At 42.0% G+C, this 23,937-nt stretch overlaps 1 protein-coding gene across 1 annotated transcript in view; it reads right to left on the bottom strand.

Annotated features, from left to right (window-relative positions):
* Positions 1-3,072: 3,072 nt before the first annotated feature.
* Positions 3,073-23,937, bottom strand: part of HAPLN1 (hyaluronan and proteoglycan link protein 1) — a 29,615-nt gene continuing 8,750 nt past the window's right edge. The window contains exons 2-4 of the mRNA XM_037373953.1: positions 20,340-20,714; positions 11,006-11,308; positions 3,073-3,449 (exon numbers count right to left, since the gene is read on the bottom strand). Coding sequence (XP_037229850.1) covers positions 3,160-3,449; positions 11,006-11,308; positions 20,340-20,714 — 968 coding nt within the window. The 3' untranslated portion in view covers positions 3,073-3,159. The remainder of the gene's footprint in view (positions 3,450-11,005; positions 11,309-20,339; positions 20,715-23,937) is intronic.

Here is a 23,937-nt window from a genome sequence, read left to right on the forward strand (position 1 = left end):
CCAGCTCAGCGTCTCTCTGGAGACCTGATTCCTTGTTGCCCTGTGGCCTCTTTGTGCTGCCAAGCTGGGAGCTCAGGGGCTTTCCCCGGAGCTGAGGGATCACCTGGGTGGCGCAGAGCCTGCTCAGCCACCGGCCCGGGGTATGGGTGATGCACAAAGCAGGGTGGGTCGGGAGGATGCTACACCCAGGCTGTCACAGCGGCAGCCTGGAGATACGGACACAGAAGGCATAAGCTAGCGCAAGCCTGAGATTGCTGTGATTTAGGACCTGACCAGCCATCTCCAGAGCGTTGCAAAGTTGGTGAAAGGCTGAATTCGCCTTTCCTGCAGTGCCTTTGGTCTAGCAGTGAGGGCACTTTAGCCAGCCCCACGAGTGGGTTGGATGTGTACATTTTTTATGCAGGCAAAATATAATCCCCAGTCCTGCAAAAAAAGATGTGTCTGGGTGAAACCCTGTGAAGGGTTTCCCTGGAGAGGTAAAAAAAAAAACCAAAAAACCAAAAATCACGAGGGTCTCTTCACCTCTGTGCAATAGGAAAACCATGCAGCCTCCTCCAGATCTAGCAGATCTTTGGGGAGGATAGAGCCAGCTGCATAAAAGGCTTGCCTCTTTACAGCAACTCTGGATCTAGCTGGGGTAACAACTGGGATATTGGCTGTAGCTTTTCCCATCTCACAAGCTCCCTGTCCAAGCTTCAGAAAAGACTATGATATAGTCCACATTTATTTTTTTTCCCCATGTTTCTGAAGGTTGGATTGGGAAACAAGATGTATTCCTCTTGGTCATGGTCCAGTCTTGCATACCCCATTCCTTATCCTGTACGGATATGTTCCATTTCTCTTTCCATTTTTTCTCCAAAGGGTTCAGAAAAGGTTCTGAATGGCCTGAGAAAATGTGTGAAATGGACACTGATTTAAAAAAAGGCTGTTCGGAAAAGATTACATGGGTTTAGGGGCTTGACCTGTATTAAGTCTCTATTTATAGCTAAGTGATAGAGCTTCAAGAAAATCCAATTCCTAGTGGGTTAGAAAAAGGTTGGTTTTGGCACCGAGACTGCTTCATCTGTATAGCATGAGCAAATATCCACAGTGGATACAAATATCCTCAGAAGGATGGAAATTTTCCTCTGAGTTTGATGGGAACGGGCTCCAATAAAATACCCCTTACACTATGGTATCTTCCCACTATCCTACCGCACATCATTCTTGATTTGTTCACAGAGTTTTAAAACAGGACCACAACCACTCCAGGAAAGAGATTTATTTACTCATGTCCATGAGAAAAGAACTACACCAAACCGTTCATGAAAGCACACCAGTTGTGTCCTACTTGGATAAATACCACTCTATCTCATTTAGATATGGAAATAATGGGAAGCTATAAAACTGCGTAATACAAATATTGGTCCTCTGAAATCTTCATAGTCAGCAAGCATAGAGTAGGAAAAAAGAGTTCTCCATTTTTAAGTGGTAGAACCAATACTGGATAGAGAACATCAACATTGCCTAAGAGATTACTCAAGACCAAGACCTTTTTAATCAGTGGCCTCTTTTTCTTTTTGATATCCAGCTTGAGACACCATAAAGTGTAGTAAATTTTCAGAAAGTCTTGAGCACCCACTCTCTGAAAAACTGGTTGCATTAAGGTATCTGAAGATGAGCACCAAGAATTGCTGCATCCAAAATAAGTTTGCATCAGAAATCCAAATTCCCTCAAACTGGTATTTAGGGAGGACCTAGTGCTTTAAGCAGCTCTGAAAATCCTAGGCACCATGCACAGTGTGTGTTTATCTCTGACACTGGCAGATAAAGGTAAACATCTCCCACCGAGACCACTGCAGATTTAGTGAAAAGAAGTATTTCAATAGCTTTTCCCTGTTAACTCTAAGGAGGATTAGCTAAATGATTCAGGGCTAGCAATACTATTTTTCCACTGATAGTCTAAAAAACAGATGTACTTTTCAGATACAAATGAGATGTAAGGAAATAAAGTCTTTTTTTCTCTTCTAAGCCTTAATAGCTGGTTTCAGATTTTATTTGATAATCTTGTTCTAAGACTTCATAATTTTCATGGTTTTTTTTCTAATTTTTATTTCTTGTGATGTGTAAATAGTTAAGAAATAGCAAATATTGTAATGTTCCTTTGTTAAGACAATAACATTTCAAAGGCTAATGTAAAATCAAGCTGCTAAATTTTACAATTTCTCTGTCCAGCAGTTCATTTATACAACTGCCCTGAGTAGATGCTATATGCTGCTTAGCAAATGGCCTTTAAGAGTTTAAAAATAACTCAGTAAAGCTACTCAAAGATAATACAACACTTCTTAGGCATCTTTAATTGGAGTTAAGAAGAAAACACGGTTTCCTCATTAGTTAATAATTCACTCCCTCAACAATGATTTATACATGACAAAAACACAATTGAAATGTTCAGGAGAACTAACTGTGCTTGTTCCTGTGCATGGGACCGTGAGCTTGTTTTTCAGAAAGGCAGGATTTTAAATTGTAAAACTAGTCCTATTTGTGTGAACTGTTTTAGCTGCTTTTGTTAAATGTTGTGTTGTTCCCCTGTGAAACCAGTGAAAGCATTTATTTCCCAACATACATTGTTGCGAGGCTTTTTTTGTAAAACCTCACTGATCCCCTTTAACAAAACAAACAAACAAACAAAAATCTTATTTCAAAATTCCTGATATAATCAATTTGCAGTGTTTCTCAAACTGGTACAAATATGTAAAATCTGTGCTTTTAAAAGCTTCTGCTTTGAGTAGCCTTACATTCCATAATTGTGCCTTAGCAATTGTCAAGCTCTATTGCATGGCCCATTCATGAAAAGTATATTTCATTGGAGTGATGTAGCTTAAAGAATTTGGCTCTAAAACTTTCTTACCTAGAGCTTCCATTAAATTATATTAATTTAAAATATCTATGGAATGATACTTTTACAAAAATACGAAAGCCAAAAAAAAAAAAAAAAAAAAACCAACCAAAAAAAAAACCCAAACCCCAAACAAATTAATGGGTTGAGTTTATGAAAATGACTCTTTACAGTAAGTAAAAAAGGTTTATCACAGTTTTGGTAACTTGCATGAGTTCATATAAAAAAAAAAAATTTCACATGTTCTTAATGGATTTAAAACTTTTGTGCTCTAGGTATTTTCAGTTGTATGCTCTGAAACAGTAGACACCATACAGCTTGTGCTTTTTATCAGGGAAGCCTACAAAGCGAACAGCTGCTTCGTTAGGACTGCAGCGTTTCCTTGGCCTGGAGATGGGGTAGCGGACGCTGCCGTCAGCCAGCCAGCCAGCATCGCAGCGGTCGTACCCCAGGAGCTTCCAGGCAGCAAATATCTGGCCAACTTTAGCAATCTGAGCTCCATCCTTCAAGCACGCCTGGACGGCTTCATCGTAGGTCAGCTTGGTCGGGTGAATTAGGTAGTAAAAACGACCTAGTAAGAGAAAGAAGGGGAAAAGGGCCATCAGCAACATGATTCAGATGGTGTGATAATGTAACGGTGGCTTTTGAGGAGAAATGGAGATGTTCCACTGCAGAACCGTATCAAAGAGTGGTTGGATCTGGACTGTGCAAGCTGGATGTTGTGCTGTTAAAAAGATCTTAATTTTTTAGTATGATGAGTTGGTAAACATCAGGAGGGGGGAGAAAAAAAAAAAAAAAAAAAAGCAGCCAGGTAGCTAAAAGAGACTATTTGAACAAAAAGAGAGTAGTGCTGTATTTATTTCTGCTAACTTAGCATGGTATGGCATCCCTACCCTCACTTGTATTCAGTGTATTCATTTTCATCCTCAGGTGCAGGAAAACAGGAGGAAAAAGATCAGGGGAGAGGGATTATGGAAGACACCCCGGGATTCGGAGGAGGGCCCCTGCTCTGAATTCAACTTTATGGTACCAGATGTGTTTAGCAACATGGTGACAATGATAATCCAGTGAAACCTCTAAGGAACCGTGTAGATTTCAGGCAAAGCGGACCCGATACAGCTGTAGATTACTGCCGGAGAAGGGAAACCAGTTAAACATCCAAAGCAGTGCACTTCTACATCACGCTCCCAGCATTAGCCTAAAACCCACAGGGGTTTTCCTCTCAGAAACATGGCATAGCAAGACCTGGCCTCTGATAGTATTTGGGTGAGGGTGGCTGGAGCTAACGCACACAGTCTTATTCTCTGACAAGGCGGTGACCTTGCTTCTGATTAAGTACAAGCACTTTTTTTTTTTTTTTTTTGTAAGAAAGCTGAGATATTGCACAGCTCCTTAGAAGCAAAGTTTGAGCCTGTGGTAGATCAAAACCATGTCTGTCGTAAGTCTTCATTAGCAGTGTCAAAACCACGTGCAGCAGTTCTGCAGTCCTGTTTCTCTTTAGGCATCAAAGGGTATATCTTCACTGTGAGATGGCATTGAACTGATAGCGCTGCTAAGAAAAATGTGCCTCCCTCTCAGCGTAATGAAAACATATGCAGTGAGTAAAGCTCAAAAAGGAAGTCTCCCCTACTAATCCATAATCAGCAATAATACTAACAATTTCATTTATCAAGGCAATTCATTGTAAGCCTTTCGTTCATTATACTTAGGGTTATTTATCATCACTGATTTGACAATTAACCAGGGGTGGGGTAGAAATTAATTGCAAGATTTTTTTTTTTTTTTTAAAGGAATAATGATTTCCAAAAACTATCACTGCTTTTCAATCTGGCTGTCCTGTAAGAGACAAGTTAGATGAAAAACAAAGGAATTTAGTCATGTGGGGATCTTCTAATTCCAGAGCACACTCTTTACTTCTTAAGAATTATTAAGAATGTAAAGCAAAATTAAGAATGTGCCCCTGAATACTATCCTTTTTCTTCCTCATAAAAAAACAGGTAAGCACACAAACAGAATTCTGCTCAGTTTCAGATTACTTTCTTGGGGAAGATAAAGCAGTGAGCGAGATGAAGAATTATGTTAGCTCCGGATCCCTGCAAAAAACATGCAGCTTTTTTCTCAGTGTAGAAAAGTCAGGTCAGATGATGATATAAAGGTAATCGAATTACCTTTGTGTAAAGCTTGGAAATTGTATACTATGAAAGAACATTTTTTTTTTTTAAAAAAAAAGGAGTTTACATTGCAGCTGTGGTGGAGAAGAAACTTGAAAAAGATTTCATTGCTGTCAGAGACAGTATCTGCAGTATTTCCGCAGAAAACTGTTGAGAGTAGATAATCCACCCCTTTGTAAAATGCTTGCTGAACTCCATTTCACCAGGTTGAGAGCATTTACAAGGTGTTGCTAAAGGGAATGTTTATTAAGAGGGAACCTGTTCCTACTATGTTATTAAGAGGTTTCCCCAAAGCAAACAGGATTTCAGACTTAGGGTAAGAGGGATTTGAACTGATAGTATGTAAACTTCACCTAGCTTATTAGTTGCTCTTCAAACCATATGTCAATGGAATGTAATTTCCTAGGGATTTGCAGTAAGGTCAGGCTTTTGACATATGACGCCAGTAATAAAATCTCCTATACTCTGCCCCTTCCTTAAATAGGAGAACTTTAAAAGTAAACCCCACAGGGGTGCAGTGTGTATCCAGAATGTCTGATTAAATAAAATGTTGTTAATACACTCGGTACATATTTGATGGGTTTCTCCTGCTAATAGGTTAAAAGGGTTCCTAACTGTTCAATCTTAGTACTTATTAATCGATGTGGAAGGAGAGGGAGGCATTAACTGTCTCGCTGTCATTAGTATCTGGTAGTTGGGTCACTCCTACAGAGGATAAGCTTGCTTGATTTGAGTTCTCACATCTAAATAATGGTGCAGAGGGTTTACGCAAACCTAATCAAACCCCATCTATAATGGCTATTTTAGCCCATTTATTTATTTATTTATACCAATATCTTTATTTATACTATATATATTTTTATTTTTTCTAAATTTACATTCATATTATTATATTATATGTAAAAAATGAAACCATACAGAATAATTTATATAAAATTGTATATCAGATTAATTATTTATATTATTTATAACTCACTTTTGCTGTAACAGAACAGCTTAAAGAGGAAAATTTGAGCACTTGACCTAAATAGCCTACACCTTTGTGACTGTGGGAGTTTGAGGCATGCACCACCCTTGGAGATCTGTCCAAGCTCAGTTCTCAACTGGGAGATGTATTAGTAAGCTTTTATCTTGTGGCTGGGTATGCTAGACAGTGTGCCATCATCCTCAGTGGCACAGAAAGGCAGTGCCACCCCCTGCGTTATTTTCTGCAGAAGGTGTTAAGGCAATGCCCTGGGAAGGGTGTTCTTGGTGGAGCTCCCGGAGAGGACACCTCCACATGCGGCCAGCCATCAAGCCCCCAAGGGCTTGTGCTCAGCCCTAAGACTACTCCCAACAGCTTACTGGTTTCACTGGGGCAGCCCCTTGCTCAGCCTCATGGCTTCAACGCTGTGCAGGGGCAGAGGAGCAGAAGACCTGCCTGGTGGGTGGCAGCACGCACGGGAGGCACGCCGAGTGCAGGGCTGCCTCCGCGGGCAGCAATCGATGCGTACGCTGAAAAGCTCACAGCCACAGAAATCAGTTGTTTTACTGTGTAATATGCTCTGACTTGCGGTTTCATATGGCCACAGCAGGCATTCTCAGCAGCTGGTGGGGTATATCTGTGGCTGGCACAACACACAGACCCCGTCGTCTGCTCCGCAGGCTGGACCCAGCATATCTCACAGCGATGCCCAACGGCTGAGCGAGGCCGCTGCTCCTCAGAGTTTAAGAACATGCTAAAAATTTGTGTGAAGTTAGATGCTTTCCCTTCCTTTAATCACCAGGTCCTGATAAGTGTTTTGATCTCCACTGATCATCTCAGGTAACTGATTTTGAATGGCTACATTAAATATAGGGGGGAATATTTTTTAAAAACCCTCTTCCAGTGCCCCCACCCCCCAATACCAGCAGTGACTCCAGTGACTCAGAGGCAACCACTTCAAAGAAGAGGGCACGTAGTTTGATTTTGGGTGGGCTTGTTTCTCTTTTTGGAACAATGGCTACACGTTCCCAGTGATAAAATATTCTGCAATGGTCAGAGGAGCAGTCAGCAGGCATCATTCAGAGACAAATTGTTATACCTTTCTCTTATTTAAATGGCAGAGGTGGTTAGCTTATCACATGCATTGCTGTAACAGATGGGTGGTTTGCAGCTGCATTTCTAACATGATCACTAAAATTTATTCTTTGTGTTCTTAACTTTGTTAATGTGATACTTTTACTTGATCCTGCTAGAGCTGGTAACAAACAAATTATGCACTGTTGTTCTGTGCGCAAAGTATATAACAAAATGCATGTTAATGAGGCAAAAGTGTGATACAAGCTCTACTTACACCTTTCCTTCTTTGAAAATGCCTAATTATAGAGGAGATGTTAGACATGTTTATGTTTAGCTCACTCAACATGCTGTTTTCAGTGCAAAAGATTCCCATGGTTTTTCCTTTGAGAAACCCACTGTTCTCCTTCAGGAAGCCTTTGAAATTAAGCAAAGAATAACCACTCAGCTCTAGCATTATATATTCTTTATCCTGTGCCTTTTGGGCTCTGTGGGGGAAACTGCAACAAAAGGATTCTGCATTTATTCCCCCTGAACTGGTGTGTAGAAACCCAAATGAACCTTCTAGAGGGAATGTATGGAAGATGGGCATCCCTATTCCTTGGGACAGGGCAGGGAGAGAAACTGGGGTGGTCTGCAGCCCCTGCAAAACTACATTGTGGCAGGTTGTCCCACCACATGGGGCAGGAACCTTCAGCTTTCCTACAGAGAACATGGACTGAAGTGGCTCCTACTCAGAAGGAAAAGTGAAGGATAAATCAGCTGTGAAGGAGCAGAGCTGAGCCCTCAGACGTCAGGAAATTCCAGCATGGAATTTCCTAATTTAAGTTGGATAGTTCCCACTTGTGTATATTCATTTTCAATAGCCTTTATCAACACGAGGAACATAAAAGCAGGTAGGGAAACATGTTGCCATGCAATGGTTATCTCTATGCAGGCAGAAAAATTATGTTCTTTCACAATATTTTGATGGATTTCATGGACAGCATTATGTTAATGTTATTCTTTGCATTGTTTTATGAAACGCATTACTATATATTCTTATAAACTGGTAAGTGGTATACTGTATACTAAGTATATGAAAGATTTTCAGATTTTTGGCTTTGTTGCACAGACACAAAACCTGAACAGTTCCTCTGTGAGCCAATGGAAAGACTGGAGTATAAAGCAGTTATACAGACAGAACAAAATGTTCAAGTATTGCACTTACACGAGTCTCAGAAAAGACGCTGTAGAGGGTAATTTCAGAAAGTACTCAGATTATTTTATATTGTATTGCAGACAATCTGCTAGAGCAGTTTCCCTGTGCACGTAACAGGAGTGCATGTAGAATTCTTCGCTAACGATATAAAACCCCTTTTACCAGTCAGTATTTTTTGGTGTATGCTGCTCATCACAGATGGGTTCCCACAGTTCCAGAGTGAAAACACTGAATCTGGATTTGAAATCACTTAATTCATGACAACATTTTCTTTTTTCACCTTAATGCCTGAATGTAATTTTGCTGTCTTTCTTCTTCAGGTAAAAAACAAGCTTTGCATGTGTGTTAGACAGACCTTTTGGTCTGACTGCTGAGTTATTTAAAACCCAGTGTAAAACCTTTTTGTGTGTGTGTGTGTGTTTTTTGGGGTTTTTTGGGGGTTTTTTTTGGTATGATGCCTGAGATCATAATGTATTTTGGGGATTTATTTCCCTTAATTAACCCAGTTAGCAGAAATCTAAACCCCACGCACCCTCTTTATTCATAGTAGACCCCACAATCTTTGGGTTCTTTTTTTTTTTTTAGTTCACTTTATGCTCCCCTGATCCTGGGGCTCCTGGCATTTTTTCCAGCTCCCTCACATAAAGCTGAAGGCTTCTCTGTTTCATACTGTCAGGAGACTCCAGCAGTCACTGCCACCGCTGGAAATGCATGGTGTCCTAACCACTTCTCATTTTCCTTGGCTGTTCCTGAGCTGAAAGAATCAATATCGGGTGTTGCAGAAATAGCTCTTTGCCTATAGCCACCATCTTTGGCAACTGCAACCTGGTGGCAAAAAGGGTTATTATAAGCTCTTCCATTTACAGTGAGAAAGCTAATGTAAGCTGTTAAGCATACGTGAACTGCCTGAAGTGTTGAGCTGAAAATAGGAAGCTGGCGTTTTGAGAGAGTGACTGGGTATTTCGGTAAGCCAGGGACACGAGTAGCAGAGGACACAGACAGCAGGGACGTGTGAGCATAACATCACCTGGTGAGCTGCTGATGAAGGAAATGGATGCCGAGAGAAGCAGAAGTCCAGATTTTCTGCTGACACCTTGAGAGACTTACATGGCACTGAGCTGCAGCGCGCTGGAAAAGGTGCTGCTCAGCTCTATAGGTCATCCTATCGCTGCACGGTACTCTGTCTTTAACAGGCACTTTAACAGGAGGTCAGTTTAACAGACTCACCAAGGATGAAATTAATTTCAGTGTCTTGTCTTTGATTTCTCTGCTACCTGTATAACTTATCCTCACCTTACTTAAACCCTCTTTCTCCCTCTCTCTTGCTGTATCAATGCACAGACCACATGTATCTGTCAGTACTTTTTTTTTTTTTTTTTTTTTTTTTTCTCCCCAGAATGATTTTTCTCTTTCCTTAAGAGATACTGTCCAGTGGCTAGTGTGGAAGAGGGTGGTGGTTAGTGACCAGTAGTGAGAAATGTTTCCTCCGCAAGCATCGTAGGTAGTGCAGCTATTACATTTTAATTCTTTTTCCTTTTATCTTCCCCTCAGTACTATTTCTATAGTACAGTGTTAAATCTGCACATAAGAGATGAGCTCATACAGGATTTTGTGTTGGATAATGAAGCAAGAAAAAAATGAGCCAGCATTTCAGGGAATGATGCAGCACAACAAAAATCACCTAAACTTTGTTTTGGACTGCATCCACCCTAATTTAATATTGTTGATTTGAAGATCGGGGGGTTTTTTTGAGAGGGTGGAGCACTATTAACACTAGGGCATATATCCTGAGAGCAAGGCTAATCTTTATTTTTTGGTGTGCTGTAGGACAAAAATGCCTCATTGTGGATAAGCAATCTGTGCAGAAACAAAAAAGGCCATGCTCCGTGGTCTGGGTGGGCTGCAAGCCAAATGTGCAAAGTTGCATAGGAATTATCTGCAAGTATGATGCTGTAGAGGATTGTAGTTTCCTTTTGCACGTGTTTACTTGCAGCATTCCTTTCATTCACAGCAATGCTTTCTAAATCCTTTTCAGCCACTAGATTAAACCTGAAATAATAGCAAGCTGAGATCAAGTCATTTCATACCTAAAGTAACATCTAGTAATAGCAAAAAAAGCCTGCAATTGCTAAAATAAGGTTTAGTGCAGACCAGGCTCAGAGAAGAAGTGAACAGGCTTTTGGCAGTGTACTAAGATTAGGAATCTAAATTGTTAGGCATAAAAGCTAGAAATAGCTTTGCTGATAAGGAAGTATTAGTCATATTAGACCTGGTACAGAAGTAGGAGCTGCTTGACACAACAGCAGAGCTGAAGTAGAGATCAGAATTTTGTTTGGATTATATGTTTAAGTTCTAAAGCATCATAATTATAACTGAATTAAACAGGAAAGCTCAATTAATGAATTACAGGTTTCTTCATCACTGTAACTGAAATAAACTGGGCTTGTATCAACATTAAAAGAGTACATATAAATTTTAACGGGGTGAAAGTGGAGATATTAGAAACTCCTGCCAATACAAGTTCTGAATTGTAAAAACAATCTATGTGAACATGTGGCAAAGACAACTTCACTCTGTGCATGTGTCCTCGTAAATTCAACAACATTTTCCGAGCCTAACATAAGCTTTGAGAATTCAAACATTACTTGCTGCCGTTGGAGTTTCCTAAGCACAGAACGAGTCGTTTACAAGGTAGGGGTGAAGAGGAAGACTCTTACCATTGAAGTTTGAAGTAAAACAGAAGACATCGTATCGGCTTTTATCTTTATCCCAGAACCCGTAATTCCTGACCCCAGGCACTGTGTTCTTCCCTCCGCAGGGCTCCCTGGGCTTAGTGATGGGGTACTGCACGGAGCCATCGCTGAGCCAGCCGGCGTTGCACCAGTCCAGCCCTGACCTCCAGGCATCGTAGAGCTGGTCAAAGGAGGCGATAACAGAGTCTTGGTCCAGACACGCTCGCTGAGCCTCGTGGAAGTTTAAGTTGTAACGACCCAGCCGCGGAGCGTAAGGGAACACAACACCTGAAGTGGTAGAAAGAGGGTGAGTTACTAGGCACTGCAAGAGCAGAAGAAAGGGAAGCAGCATGCACAGTCACCAGAAGGAGAAAGAAAGGTTAACTCCATGATGTGTGTCAGGCTGATAAGCGGTTTTACTTCTGGGGAAAAGCACAGTCAGCACACATCAGCCATTAGGTTTGAGAAGGGGATAGGGCTGCCGCCTTCCTAGCCAGCTCCTCTCCCCGTAACCTCATCCCTTTCCCAGCAGGAACCGTGCCAGGTCTGCACGCTGCTCCCATCTGCAGCCTCTCTGTCCCCACTGTCACCTCTCCCACGTGCACTCCCAGAGTGCCTAAAGACGGGCAGAGATGGCTGAAGTTTTGCAGCTACGTATTTTTCCAGTTTATCAGCTGTTAAGATCATTTTCTCATTTTAAAAAAAGAAAATTAAAGCCCAGCCTGGTTCTATTTTTTTGTGGGATGGTATTTTCTGGCAGTCGTTTAGAAAGAAGAAATTGTAGTACAGAGGTACGTGAACTATTTCTTTTTACACATAGACATTAAAAGTGGTTTGATTGACATAAAAGAATGATATGGTCTTTGCATTGCCAAGATTTCCCAAGAGGTTCAAGACAGTTGGGTTTTGTTTGTTTGCTTTTATTTTATTTCACATTATCCTAGGAATGGGAAGTTATTTCGTGCCTGGCTTAACGGTAACATTTCAAGGCTGGATTGGCAGGAGTCATAATTTCAGTGTCCTGAGGTCTTGAAGTAGGGAATCTATGGGGAAATAAAATCAGTGAAGTCCTGTGTGGTTTTAGGGAGACTTCTCGGCTGTTTTCCAGCTGGTTTTTGGCAGTTTGTCACCACCCAAGGCGGGTGAGCTCCTCATAGAGGGCATCAGGGAGCACGGTTCCTTGAGCAGAAGTCAGGTTTCCTGAACTGCAGATGGCGAGCCATGTAGCACACAGCATGCCGCAACCTAAGACAACCCTAGCAGGGAAGCCACGTGGAACACCACCTTCCCTCGCTACCCCTACGGCTGCCAGAAGCACTGCCGCCAAACCGAAGGGCGCCTGCCAGAGCCGCTGCGCAAGGAGCATGGACCTGCCAGATGCTCCCTTCAACCCCAGAGAGGCAGCTGGCCCAAAGCCTTGTCTGCTGCTCATCGGTGGAGAGCCACCGCAGACAAGTATGGCAGAGAGACCTCACAGCAGAGGGCATCCAAGTGGAGATGGGCAATGCGGGGACACCTCCGGAACTGTTTCAGCAGCAACATTTCATTGAAGTCATTGCCCTTACCTGACAGATCTTTCCACAGTGCATTTTCCACCTTTATGAAAAAGATCTGCAGTTAAAGATTACTTCTTAAAGCACGAAATATCTTTCAAAAAATGCTGAAGACACACACACCACCCCCCCAACACCCCCATGTGGCTCTGATAAAAGTGAAGAGAGAGACTTGAAACAAAAGTTTGGATCAAATCTTTGGCAAGGTTCAGAAACTTAACCCAGATCTAAATTTTACAGTTGGCTTTAGCCCAGTTTCATAATAAGCTGAAATAAAACGGCATCAGGGAAGATCCAGCTCAAAATGTTTACTCTCAAACATCTCTGTAGAACTAAGTGCCGTAGGATGCAGAGGGACTGAAGACAACACAACGCATGAGATGAGCCAAAAACTTTACACCAGTGTAAACATCCATCCTTCTTTTTACTTTCTCCCTGCTGATGAATTCTTCTGCCTCTAACAAGTCCCTTCTCTCCAGGGCAATGTAGCACAGGATAGAGAAATTACATGACGGACATGCAAGAAGCAGTTCTTTCTGAACATGCAAACCCACTTCGGTGCCTATTCCACTGGTATCTTAATGCCTCCCTTCCTTCCCTCTCTCCCTCGCCCATCTATCGTCCAAGAAGTGTTATTTTCGTTAAACAGAATCTTTGTTATTACTAAACCTCAGTGACTTGGTCCAGGAAAATAAAGCATGCAAATCTAAACTTGGCAGGGTAATAATAAACAATATTTTGCTCTCCTTCAGCAATTAACTAGTGTCTGCTGAGGTTCTTTCCTCTTGTAAATCCTTTGTCAAAGGGCTTTTCAGTTATTAGCCGTTCTCAACTATAAAGCATGAATGTAATGTAACAGAACATGTACTTTTAACTGTAATTCATAAATAAAAGCTGTAGACGTCTTATATTTTTCTGGATCTATGTTTTCCCCTCCTCCTCCTCGCCTCTTTTTTTAAGAAGTATTTGTTCCCCTTCAGTGCTAATGGTTAGAACTATCACTGGCTATAATAAAAATGTAGCAAATGTCAGAGGAGTCCAAGCTTTATTACTTTATTAGAAATCCAATACTTACTATTTTTCCAGAACTACACTTCCCCAGACAACCAATTCCTTGGCCAGTACCTGTGTCTGATTTGCATATACATGTTAAAAAATCCCTAAATTAATCAGAGATGTTTATTTTTTAATCAAGTTCTAAACTTACATAATTACAAAAACTGAGCAACAATTAATTGGAAATTACTGAAATGGATTCCTTAAGGTTTCCAAAATCGCTTTTTAAAAGGCGTTAAATATGTATGTAAATTTGTTACAAAGCTATTTGAAATTGACAGTTCAGGACATAATGTTTTAATAACATAAATATGCACAAAACTGTAATATTAGCTTTGGGCTATATTTGGGTAGACTACATAGAAGCTGAATTTTGTTTGAGTTCATCTGCAGTACAAGCCTGCAACTGATTAACATTAATTTCACCCTGCAGATGGGGGTGGCCATTGTTGATTTTATAGAGCTAAATTGACTGGGTATGTGAGCTTTGCACTGTCTTGCATCTTTAGTATTATTTTTCTTCTTCATTTCCTTATCAAACCTAGCTGAAATTTATAGTTAGATCTTACTATTCATCTTCCTTTTGTTACAATTTAGGAGTACCGAACTTTCTAGTTAATTGCCAAACATCTTCTTCAGCCTTGAATCTTATAACCTATCAAAAGATAATCCATCCCATCTGTTCCCGAAAGGACAAAAGCTGTCCTGAGGATTGTTACTGTTCCCAAACTAAAGACCGAACCTAAACTCCTGACTCCAACCCTGTGTTTTACCACTAGACAAAACACCCGCTTCCAAACGTGAACAAATACAGCCTAAAGAATGGAGGAAAATAAAAATTTCCAGCCTCAGATGGTTAAATTCTGGTCAGTCTGTGGGAAGACTGAGCTGAGGGGCCTTAACTTGACCTTAGTGATTCGGCTCCCTACCCTAAGGAAGCAGCTGAGCCACTTGTGGAGCCTGGATGGGGAATATTAATTTACAACACCGACTTCACAGTGTGGCTCCTCTCCCAGCCATGCGGTTCTCTGGAACAGGTCCTACCCCCAGGGAAGGGCCTCCTTTCCTCCAAGCAAGAGCAGAAGAACCTGAGACACATCAATTCAGTGGAGAGTAAATCTCTCGGTGAAAGAGGAGGGCCAGATGAGGCTTGCTGAATGCACCTGTGGCAATGCAATCACAGTCCAGAAAATGACTGTTGTAATGGAAATTAGGATTTCTACCAAACTGGAACACAAGAACCGCATGTATAACGTGCCGTCCCCATATGCACACCTGTATTTCCATGAATGCCTTACATTCAGTTCCACAAATGCACAGCTCTGCTTAGGTTACTGTGCATTTTACGGAGTGCAAAAGAGGTGATATTTGCGTGTCCTCCATAAACTACTTGCATTTCAGAGTCTAACGAGCAGGTAATCCCTAAAATTCAGTGCAAGTTCTTTGCGATTACTCAGTCGCTACAGGCATGTTGCCAGCGCAAGGGGCTGCAATGGTTACCCAAGACAACAAAGTGAGGAAATAACCTTAGAAAGCTCAACTCCTGTAACAATTTATGGGTATCTATTAAGCCACCACCATGCACAATTAGCAGTTTTAAGAGTATTTACACATCAAAATAACACAATTTTCTGTTGACCCATGTGGAAGAAAAAGATCTTTTTACAGCCAGGGTAAAGAAATGGACTTCTTTGAGTTCTACCCCAAAGAGAAAAGTAAGATTTCCTGTAGCCAGTGTAAACACGGGGTAACAGTAGTGTTTGCTATATACTGCACTGTAGGGTACAGTTTTATGCTGGCAGGTCATACACCTGATGGCAAAAATTTCCATGCTGCATTTCTAAAATTGTATAAAAAGCGCCAAATCCCTCTCTTTCTTTGGGATTCTACCCCCATTTGTCTGCCTGTCAGGACTGTCAGATACCTGATCATTCAGCCACAGGGTGGGACACTGGCTGCCGGCAGGTATCAGTCTCCTTAAAAATGAACCTGAAGCCTGAGGTGGTGTTTGTTCAGCCCACCGCATCCCATAACCGACCTGTCAGTGGGGCTGCTTATTTCTGACTAATGCAGGCATACGAACTAGGCTTATCTGGCCTGGGAACAGATTATTCCCTTATTTTTCCATAGTCTTTAGCAAAATTTGGAGGCTGTTGTCTTTCCTGGCTCTCCTTAGGCTAACTAGTCCTAATTCTTTTAGCATTTTCCTTTTGGGTCATTATTTCCAGATAGTTTTTTGCTGCTGTATTTTGAACTTTTTACTTCACCTGCATCTTTCAGGTGCCATTACTCACAGCACTTGTAAACACAGCTGTGTCTGCAAAGACCTGTTACCGTCTCACAGAAAGAATTACATCGGTCTGTCATGACTGACTGACTCTTAACAAACTCCTGTTGTCTTTTACAAGGCTTTTTGCTGTCTTCTAGGGATCCACAAATAGTGTGTCCTATAAAATCAGTGTTATAGTAGAGAGTACAACAGATTGCCACACAAAGGATATTTAAAATAGCTCTTCGTGTATGACTGTAGCAGCAACACACAGAATAAACCAGTATGACACACAGTATTATGCTAGGTCTGATCTCTCCTGCTGTTGAGAGCATGGAGCTGGTTTCATATTGGCTTAAGCTATGAAATCCCCATTGTTTATACCCAGCTTAATAGTGAATGACTAGATTAGAAAATGATTGCTATGACACTTCGGAAGAACTTTTTATATGAAGCTTATGGATTTGTTTGATGTATTTTGAACTAGAAAGTCTGATTTGGAAAGAGATGCCTGTTCTTTTTCTAACTCTGTCTTGAACATAAAAGCTAACATACCTCTAAGCAAGACCATAAAACCTGATGGGTTTTTTGGTTCCTGTGGAGCCACCCAAAGAGTTGCCTTCAATCTAGAAGCAGCTTCCCACCAAGATTTTTAATGGCTTTACCTAGATCTGCCTATTTCTGGTACTATTGAAGGTACAAAGTAATTATTTGATAGCCTGTATCGCAAAACTAATGTGTTCAGTTATCACCTCTCCCTGGAGACAGAGACTATTAAAAAAAATTCTAATAGAGCAAAAATCTGCCTTTGGCGCTGTCGTGTTGTTCCGCTTTCTTTGTCACCTGGCCCATGAATCTCACAAACAAACAGCACACAAAATCTGTGCCTCAGCAGTAGAATCGAGGGCCAGTGCTGGAGCCTTTGCATGCCCGGGAAGCTGAAGCACACAAACCTGATGTGGCCAGATCCATCACAGTGCCTAGTATTGCTAAGAAGGGGAAATAGTAAAGCACTAACATAAAGAAAATTTAGTCTAGCGCAGTAAATCACCAACATAAAGAAAATCTAATGTAAGCTGAGAAACCTTTCTTTACTTATGACTTGGGCAACAATAGCTACCTGCCATAGGAGACTGCTTAATTTGTTAAGGTTTTGACTCTCAGAAGAGTGTAAAGCTAATGATCTATACTTTCTGTGCAGGAGGAGAGTAAGGCCAGGTTCGTGAGAAAATGGATCTGGTGACAAGGCCAACGTACAAAGCGTCCTGCTCTCTGCCGTGCTTGACATTTCTTGTGGCCACCGTGCCCAGACCAACCCTCCTGCCCTTAGACCAGTCCTGGTACTTCAGGCTACAAACAGGATGATACTCTGACATGACTGAATAGTTCTTAAAGCTGGTGGCTGCGAAATGGTGAGTGAATCCCAGTCCCGACCTTTAGCTGCTAGACAGCACTGTCTCACTAGTGTAGGGGGAAATGGCATGGTTCTGCATTAAATAATAGTAAAGAAAACACACCAAAAACATGTTAAGGTATATAACAAACAGAGACCGAACCTAATTCCACTGCTTTTTCAAAGCTAAAAGTACCCAATCATTACAAACAGTCTATTTAATGACAATCCTAGGAGGCCTTTAAGTCTATAAGAATAAAGCACTATCTCATTTGGAGAAGAAAAAGGTCCACTGAGGTAGAGGCCAACTATTTTCATATTGATATATTAACAGGCTTTTTGCCTAGCCAAAGCTATACCGTTTGTACAGTAGGCTCACACTGGAGCGATCAGCTGTTTCGCACTGCTAGTGGGCATTCCTGGTTATAAATGGTTTTGTTTTGCTGCCAGTTAACATCCTTAGGGCCATCATCTCAGGACATCAAGATATTGATGCAAATCCTTCCCACTGTGAGATTAACCTTATTATTTATAACAAATGTAGGATGTTGCGATGGGCTGATAGATTTTTCTTTTTCTCCAAAGATTGATTTTTTTTTTTTCCTTGATCTGTTCTGCATGGCTCAGAGACATGAAACGGCAGTTAAAGCCAGCACTACAGAGAGCTGCAAATGAGGTGAAAAATATACACAGGAGATGCAGACAGAGTATGTTCCATCACCTATATATGCCCGTTGTAAACAGAAGTGTATTTTAATCATCATTTTAGAAGGAAACTTTACTATAACCTAGACCCAGAGTGACTGGATTTAGCTGCCATACGCAGGACCGACACTGAGACAGTAACCTAAAGGTTACATTTTACCTTGGGCTTTCACAAATGAAGTTTTCCTGTCAGTTTAGGAAACATCACTCTATAACGTCAGGAGGGAACAGCCTTACACGTCCCATGTCTGACAAAAACCATTAAAACGACATTGTTCCTTACGTTAGCCAGACACTAGTTAAAATATTAAAACTTTCCTTTGAGCACAGATTGGAACATACTTGGTTGAAGACATAAGATTCCTCCCATCCTTATGAATTTCCTTGTTTTGGAGGGGGTGGGGGTGGGGAACAGGAAGGAATGGTGCTGTCATACAGGACGGGCTGGAGTTGGCATATTTCAGAGAGAGACACTGTAGGGTAACAGCAGTAAGCTAGAGGGGACAGTGTCTACCAGGAGGTGGGACCCAGACCTTGTATCCAGTGGGCTGGTGCTATACCACAAAACAGTCGCGGTAACAATACATAGAAAATCTCCTTTTTTCAGCTGTGTTACTGAATGCAGTAAAGATTTCTCATTGCTTTCTTACTCTAGTGTCAACCAAATATTGCCTTTCAAATGCAGGTCTGCGCACATGCAAAAGCACCGAGCTTCAGGCAAAACCTCCCAACCTGCCGCTACAGCCGTCAGCATCTCCCCTTCCCCAGGCTCTCCTGGCACAGCACAAAGCATTTGTACTGGAACATCCTCATTTTCAACACTTTCAACAGCAGAAAGATAATGAACTTTTGCTTCAGGGGCAAAATGCTAAGTGGCACCAGACAAGTATCTGATCCAGACGTGTGGTGTGATGAACACTTCAAAGGCTTTACACTGGCTCTGACCCTTTTACACTGCCAAAAAAACCCCATAATGCCGTAAAACGCAGGCAAACCCCAGGATCTGATGGGGAACAAGATATATAGTTACTTATCTGGAATATCTCGAAGCCTGGTGAGAGGTATGTACTTAGGATGTAAGCAAACTGCCAAAATAATATTAATGAATACATTGAGCATCCTTGATTGCTTTATCTCATAAGTTTGAAAAGAACAGTGTGCATTCCTATTAAAGATGGATTACATGAGGTGAAACAACCTAAGTTGACTATCCTGCCGGCACAGAAACTGTGCAGGTCCTTTCTGCACATAGAAACGGAAGGCTTCAGCAGCCTCCAACCAGGAATGGAAAAATGGATGTAAAGGAGTAAGCTAAGCCCATGACATTTATTTGGTTCCAAGAACCACTCAGCCAGTATTACTTTGCAGGGTAACTATATAACCATCACGATGCACAATAACCCTCAGTGAAAGAGCCACCTATTTCACCCACTTAGAGGTGTGAGAGCCAAGGGTTTGCTTTTCTTCTTTTCTTTTTCTCCCTCACTACTTTTCACAGATAACATGGCTGTTATGAAGTTCTCTCTGGCTCATGCTTCCTGGTAAGCGTGAGGGTGAGGGAGACATCTTCATGCAATGTTCAGGTTACTGCCTAGCTCAGTGCAGTATTTTGAGGGAAGAGGAAAAATGCTGGTTTACATGCATTGAACCTCATAAAATTTATCTGAATTTCCTAAGAGTAAAGGAATGCTGAATATTTGGCCCTCTTGAAACCTGTTTCACTAATTTTCCTAATGATTTGTACTCTACTGTTTTCACGAATATTGCTGAAGGAAATGACTACAGACTATATGTTGGAGTCGTCCTGGCAGGCAATATAGAGATCTTTTTTATGTAATTATAAGGCTGGAAAAAACCAACACCATTGTCTCTGGAAAACTACTTTAATATTTTTTGCCTTTGTAAGAAGATTTGTATTTGCTTGTTAATCTAAAATGGCCTGAAGTTCTGTAAAATGGCTGTTACGGGAATATTTAATACAATTTTGCCTAAGTCTCCTGTAAAAACATGCAATGACTTCTGTAAAGTGATAGGAGCAAATTAAAAACATACAGAGTTCTTCATACTATCTTTGGTCATTCTTTTTTGGGTCCCCTCGCACCGGGTCTCACTGGGAGCTGAATATGCCATATGGTAGCATAAGTTATAGAAGTCCTAATGTTCTTCTAATTTATGATCACTGTCATGGGCTGTCAGGCCAAGATCCCCAGAGCACAATGAATCCAACTTCTCAGTTTGCTGGGATCACTGACAATACAATACCAGCAGTATTAGGACAAAAACCCCAGGTATTCCTTAACACCATGCAAATCTGAATTTATGTATAATTCAGGTGTTACCTACCTTCCAAATTCAGAGCTACCACTGCTGTGTCATCCTCTAATCCTTCAATAACCTCACACTTATATCTTCCATAATCCTCCAGTATTATATTTGTGATTATAAGAGAGGCATCGTTTTCACTGCTTTCCCTCAGAAACACTCTGCCTTGGTAGTTTCCGTAGCTCTTTCTGTGGTGTCCCATTGCAACAAAGACGTCCACTTCTTTGAGGTAATCTGAGGTGAGTTTGGTCCACTTGACCCGGATTTTGTGGGTTCCTGAGCCAGCTGTTGATGTGTGTTCATGGTAAAATTTACATGGCAGTGTGACATTGCCACCCCGGTGTGAGAAGATTTTAGCTTGCTCTGCTACCACAAGTAGACGGGGTCCATTTTCTGCTAGGATTCAAGGAGAAAAACAGAAACAAGAATTAGTCGGGCAACCCACCTTTTAAAGAATGGATATGATCAATGCCATTACAACCATCTGCAATATTATATGTTAGGTCTGCAGGATTGTTTCCCTGCAATCATTTTGTACCCATGCAGTAGCAGGGTGCATAAACCAGTTATATATAAATGTTTACTTAGCGGCAAGTATGTCTGCGTGTGTACACTCCCAGACAGGCAGAGAGGCAAACTGGTTTGCAGCATGGCCCCGCCATATAGCACAGGTCATCCTATATACTCCATAGTCATAGAGTTGTATAAACCTATTTACAGAGTTGTACAGCTGGTGGATGGATGCCATCATCCATAAAAGGTTTCACACAAACATCCTGTATTTCCCTGCATGTTGCTCAAGAGCTGTCTATCAATGCTGAATTTTTTTTTTTTTTTTTTTTGTAATTCAGTTTTCACTTATGGACTCACTTATTCAAGCAGCAGCACACAAAGCACCTCACGATCCGGGATGCAGTGTATATCATATTCACAAAAAAAGGAAAACCATTACTGTATCAAACAGCACTGTTTATATTGACATGAAAAGTGTCAGCATGATTCTGCACTGTCTCATTTTTTATTTCTATTTTATTCTAACTATTGAGTTTGAACTCCTCTTCTGACATACTTCCACTAAAGGAAGGAAGACAACTTAATGTTCAAATGTAAAATCCAGTCCTCTCCTGCCCACTTTCTCCATCATCTCAATCTGACTTTTCCTCATCTGTTTTCCTCATCTCCTTCAAACTTATCACTATTTTATCTTTGCCATTTTGATCTCCCTTCTCACACAAACCCTCATTTAACTGGCTGGCCCCTCTCCTCCTCACCCCCAGCCCATGCTCCCTGCTCTCAGTTCTCCCTAGGAGGTCACTACAGCTGATGCTGCTCTGTGAAATCATTATCTTTAGGACAGCCAGCCCCAGCAGGTGCTCGCTTCCAGCCCAGAGTCTCTGCAGCTTGACAGGCTGTGCTGCCTTGGGAAAACCCTGCAAAACACAGATTTCATGGTGGCAGACGTATCCAAAAGCAAGAATATTTCCTCCTTTCATTACCTCTTGCCTCTGCTCTCATGTGCAGTTTGCAAAACTGATTTATGGAGGTCAGCGCTTCTGCAGATATTCTGCCTCTATCACCGAGGCACCGACCGGGACTAGCAATGAATCACCAGTGCTCTGCTCGCCGGGAAAGAGTTACCGACCTTGCTCTACCTAACAGATCGTGAAGAAAGACTGCAATTTCCTATATTTGTTCAGCAAGTCAATGCAACCACCTAGAAATGTCATTTCTGACCCTAAGGCTTGGTCTGGCTCTCCAGCACCAGCAAAAGCCGAGGCTCAGTTCCTGAAGGTGGAGGCTGCCAAGAGGCTGCCCCTACGAAGGCTAGCAGGAATTTTCTGCTGGCACGTGCAGGGATGAATCTGGATCGATAGGACAAAACCACAGAAACATGTACAAAAATATCATCAGCCAGAGAGAGGTGTGGATAACTGAAAGAGGGAGGGAGTGGGATGGAGGTGGGCTGGCACATGGAAGTTTCAGTGAGGAGCCCACCAGTGAGTAGCATCCCACCCAGCCAGCTGTCTGACCACAGCACTGAAAAATCCTGCGGTGTGTCTGCAGCCATGGAGGTGCAGGGAAACGTCAGTATCTGTAGCTCATAAATGCCACCAGACACTCTGAGGCTTCTGAGTCTGCAGGCTAAATGATACACTCACCTGAACTGCAGTTCCAGCTTGAATTCACTATCTGCCCGTGCTGGCTACACTAAGCAGCAGAAGAAACCCCAGGGGGTGCACGATTTTAGGATTATGCTAACACGTTCAGGGATCACAACTGTGAAGACAAGCTCGCCGAGTGCAAACGTGCATCTGCTTAAGAAAAACAGGTATCCCAGGCGTGTACTTCTTTGTCAGGAGCTGCTGTGTCAAGAGCGCTGCTGTTACCCGCACCGGGCAGGCCAGCCAGGGCACCAGCCTCCTTAAGAATGAACAAGCTTGAGCATCACAAGTTGTTTTACCAGGATAACAGACCTTCCTACATAGTGACAAATGATTACTGTGGAACAGTAGTTAATTTTTATTAATTAATTAAAAAAAAAAAAAAAAACAACCAAAAAACCAGTAGGGCTCTGGTAGCCCATCTTCCTACTTCCAGAGGAGAGCATCCAAGGAGAGAGGTGAGCTGAGGCAAGGCACCATGGAAAGTGTTGCTAACACTGTTTCCACAGGATGAGGAGAAGGAAGAAAGTGAAGGCGGCCAGGATGGTTTGTCTCTGAATTTCCCTGTTTCCTTCAGGTACAAAGACGTTCCACAAACTTCTGTCCACTTTGGGAGGAGAAATGTTATACTTTGGGGTGGTTATTACCAAGAAATCTGAATCAGAGCTCAGCTATGTTGGGTCTTTAATATTGAAATAGTCAAGTTAATAAATATTGGCAGGACTGGGGCAGGAGGGAGAGTCTGACTCAGGCTGCTAAGGCTCACTCTTTCTAACAACAATGGGCCCGTGCCAGCAAGTCCTGGAGACTTGCCGAGAGCACTGTCACCTCTGACTCCAGCATTATCATCCTGATGCGGTGCTGTGCCTCTCTCCTGGCTGCTTCCCACCTCCTCTGGCCCTTTGCAGCAGCCACTACCCCAGGCTGTGTCTCGGTAGGTGTAAAGAACAGAGGGGACGGCAACCCGGGAAAGGAAAGCATGGCTTTTCTCAGTCTGGAGCATCTCTTACATCCCCGGAGGCTCAAGGGGAGATGCAACACCTGAAATACACCTCCACTGTCAAGTTTTCTAAAAGCCAGTTCTTTTTTACAGAAAAAGAGATGCTGCGCCCTTCTCTCTGGTAAGACAGCGGGGCAGAAAATTACATTGCTGCTGCTCCCAGACTTAGGAGAGAAGGAAGGATCTCTGGCTTCTGAGGAAAAGCCTATGTCAGACTGGGAGATGCTGCACACCTGCTTTTTGGGCTGGAAGAGATGAAGAAAACATGCAGGCAGCGGGGACTCAGGATTAAAAATGACTGGGGTTTGGCAAAAGGCAAAGAGGTCTTTATTATCCAGCAGCCAGTGAGAACCAGGGCCGAATTTCTGGCACATTTTTGGGACCATGGCAAAATGAATGGTCATGGTCTTTCTGGAGCTGACAGAGGAGGAGTTTAAAGAAAAAAAACAACAAACAA

The sequence above is a fragment of the Falco rusticolus genome, chromosome Z (genome assembly GCF_015220075.1).
Source record: "Falco rusticolus isolate bFalRus1 chromosome Z, bFalRus1.pri, whole genome shotgun sequence".
NCBI lineage: Eukaryota > Metazoa > Chordata > Aves > Falconiformes > Falconidae > Falco > Falco rusticolus.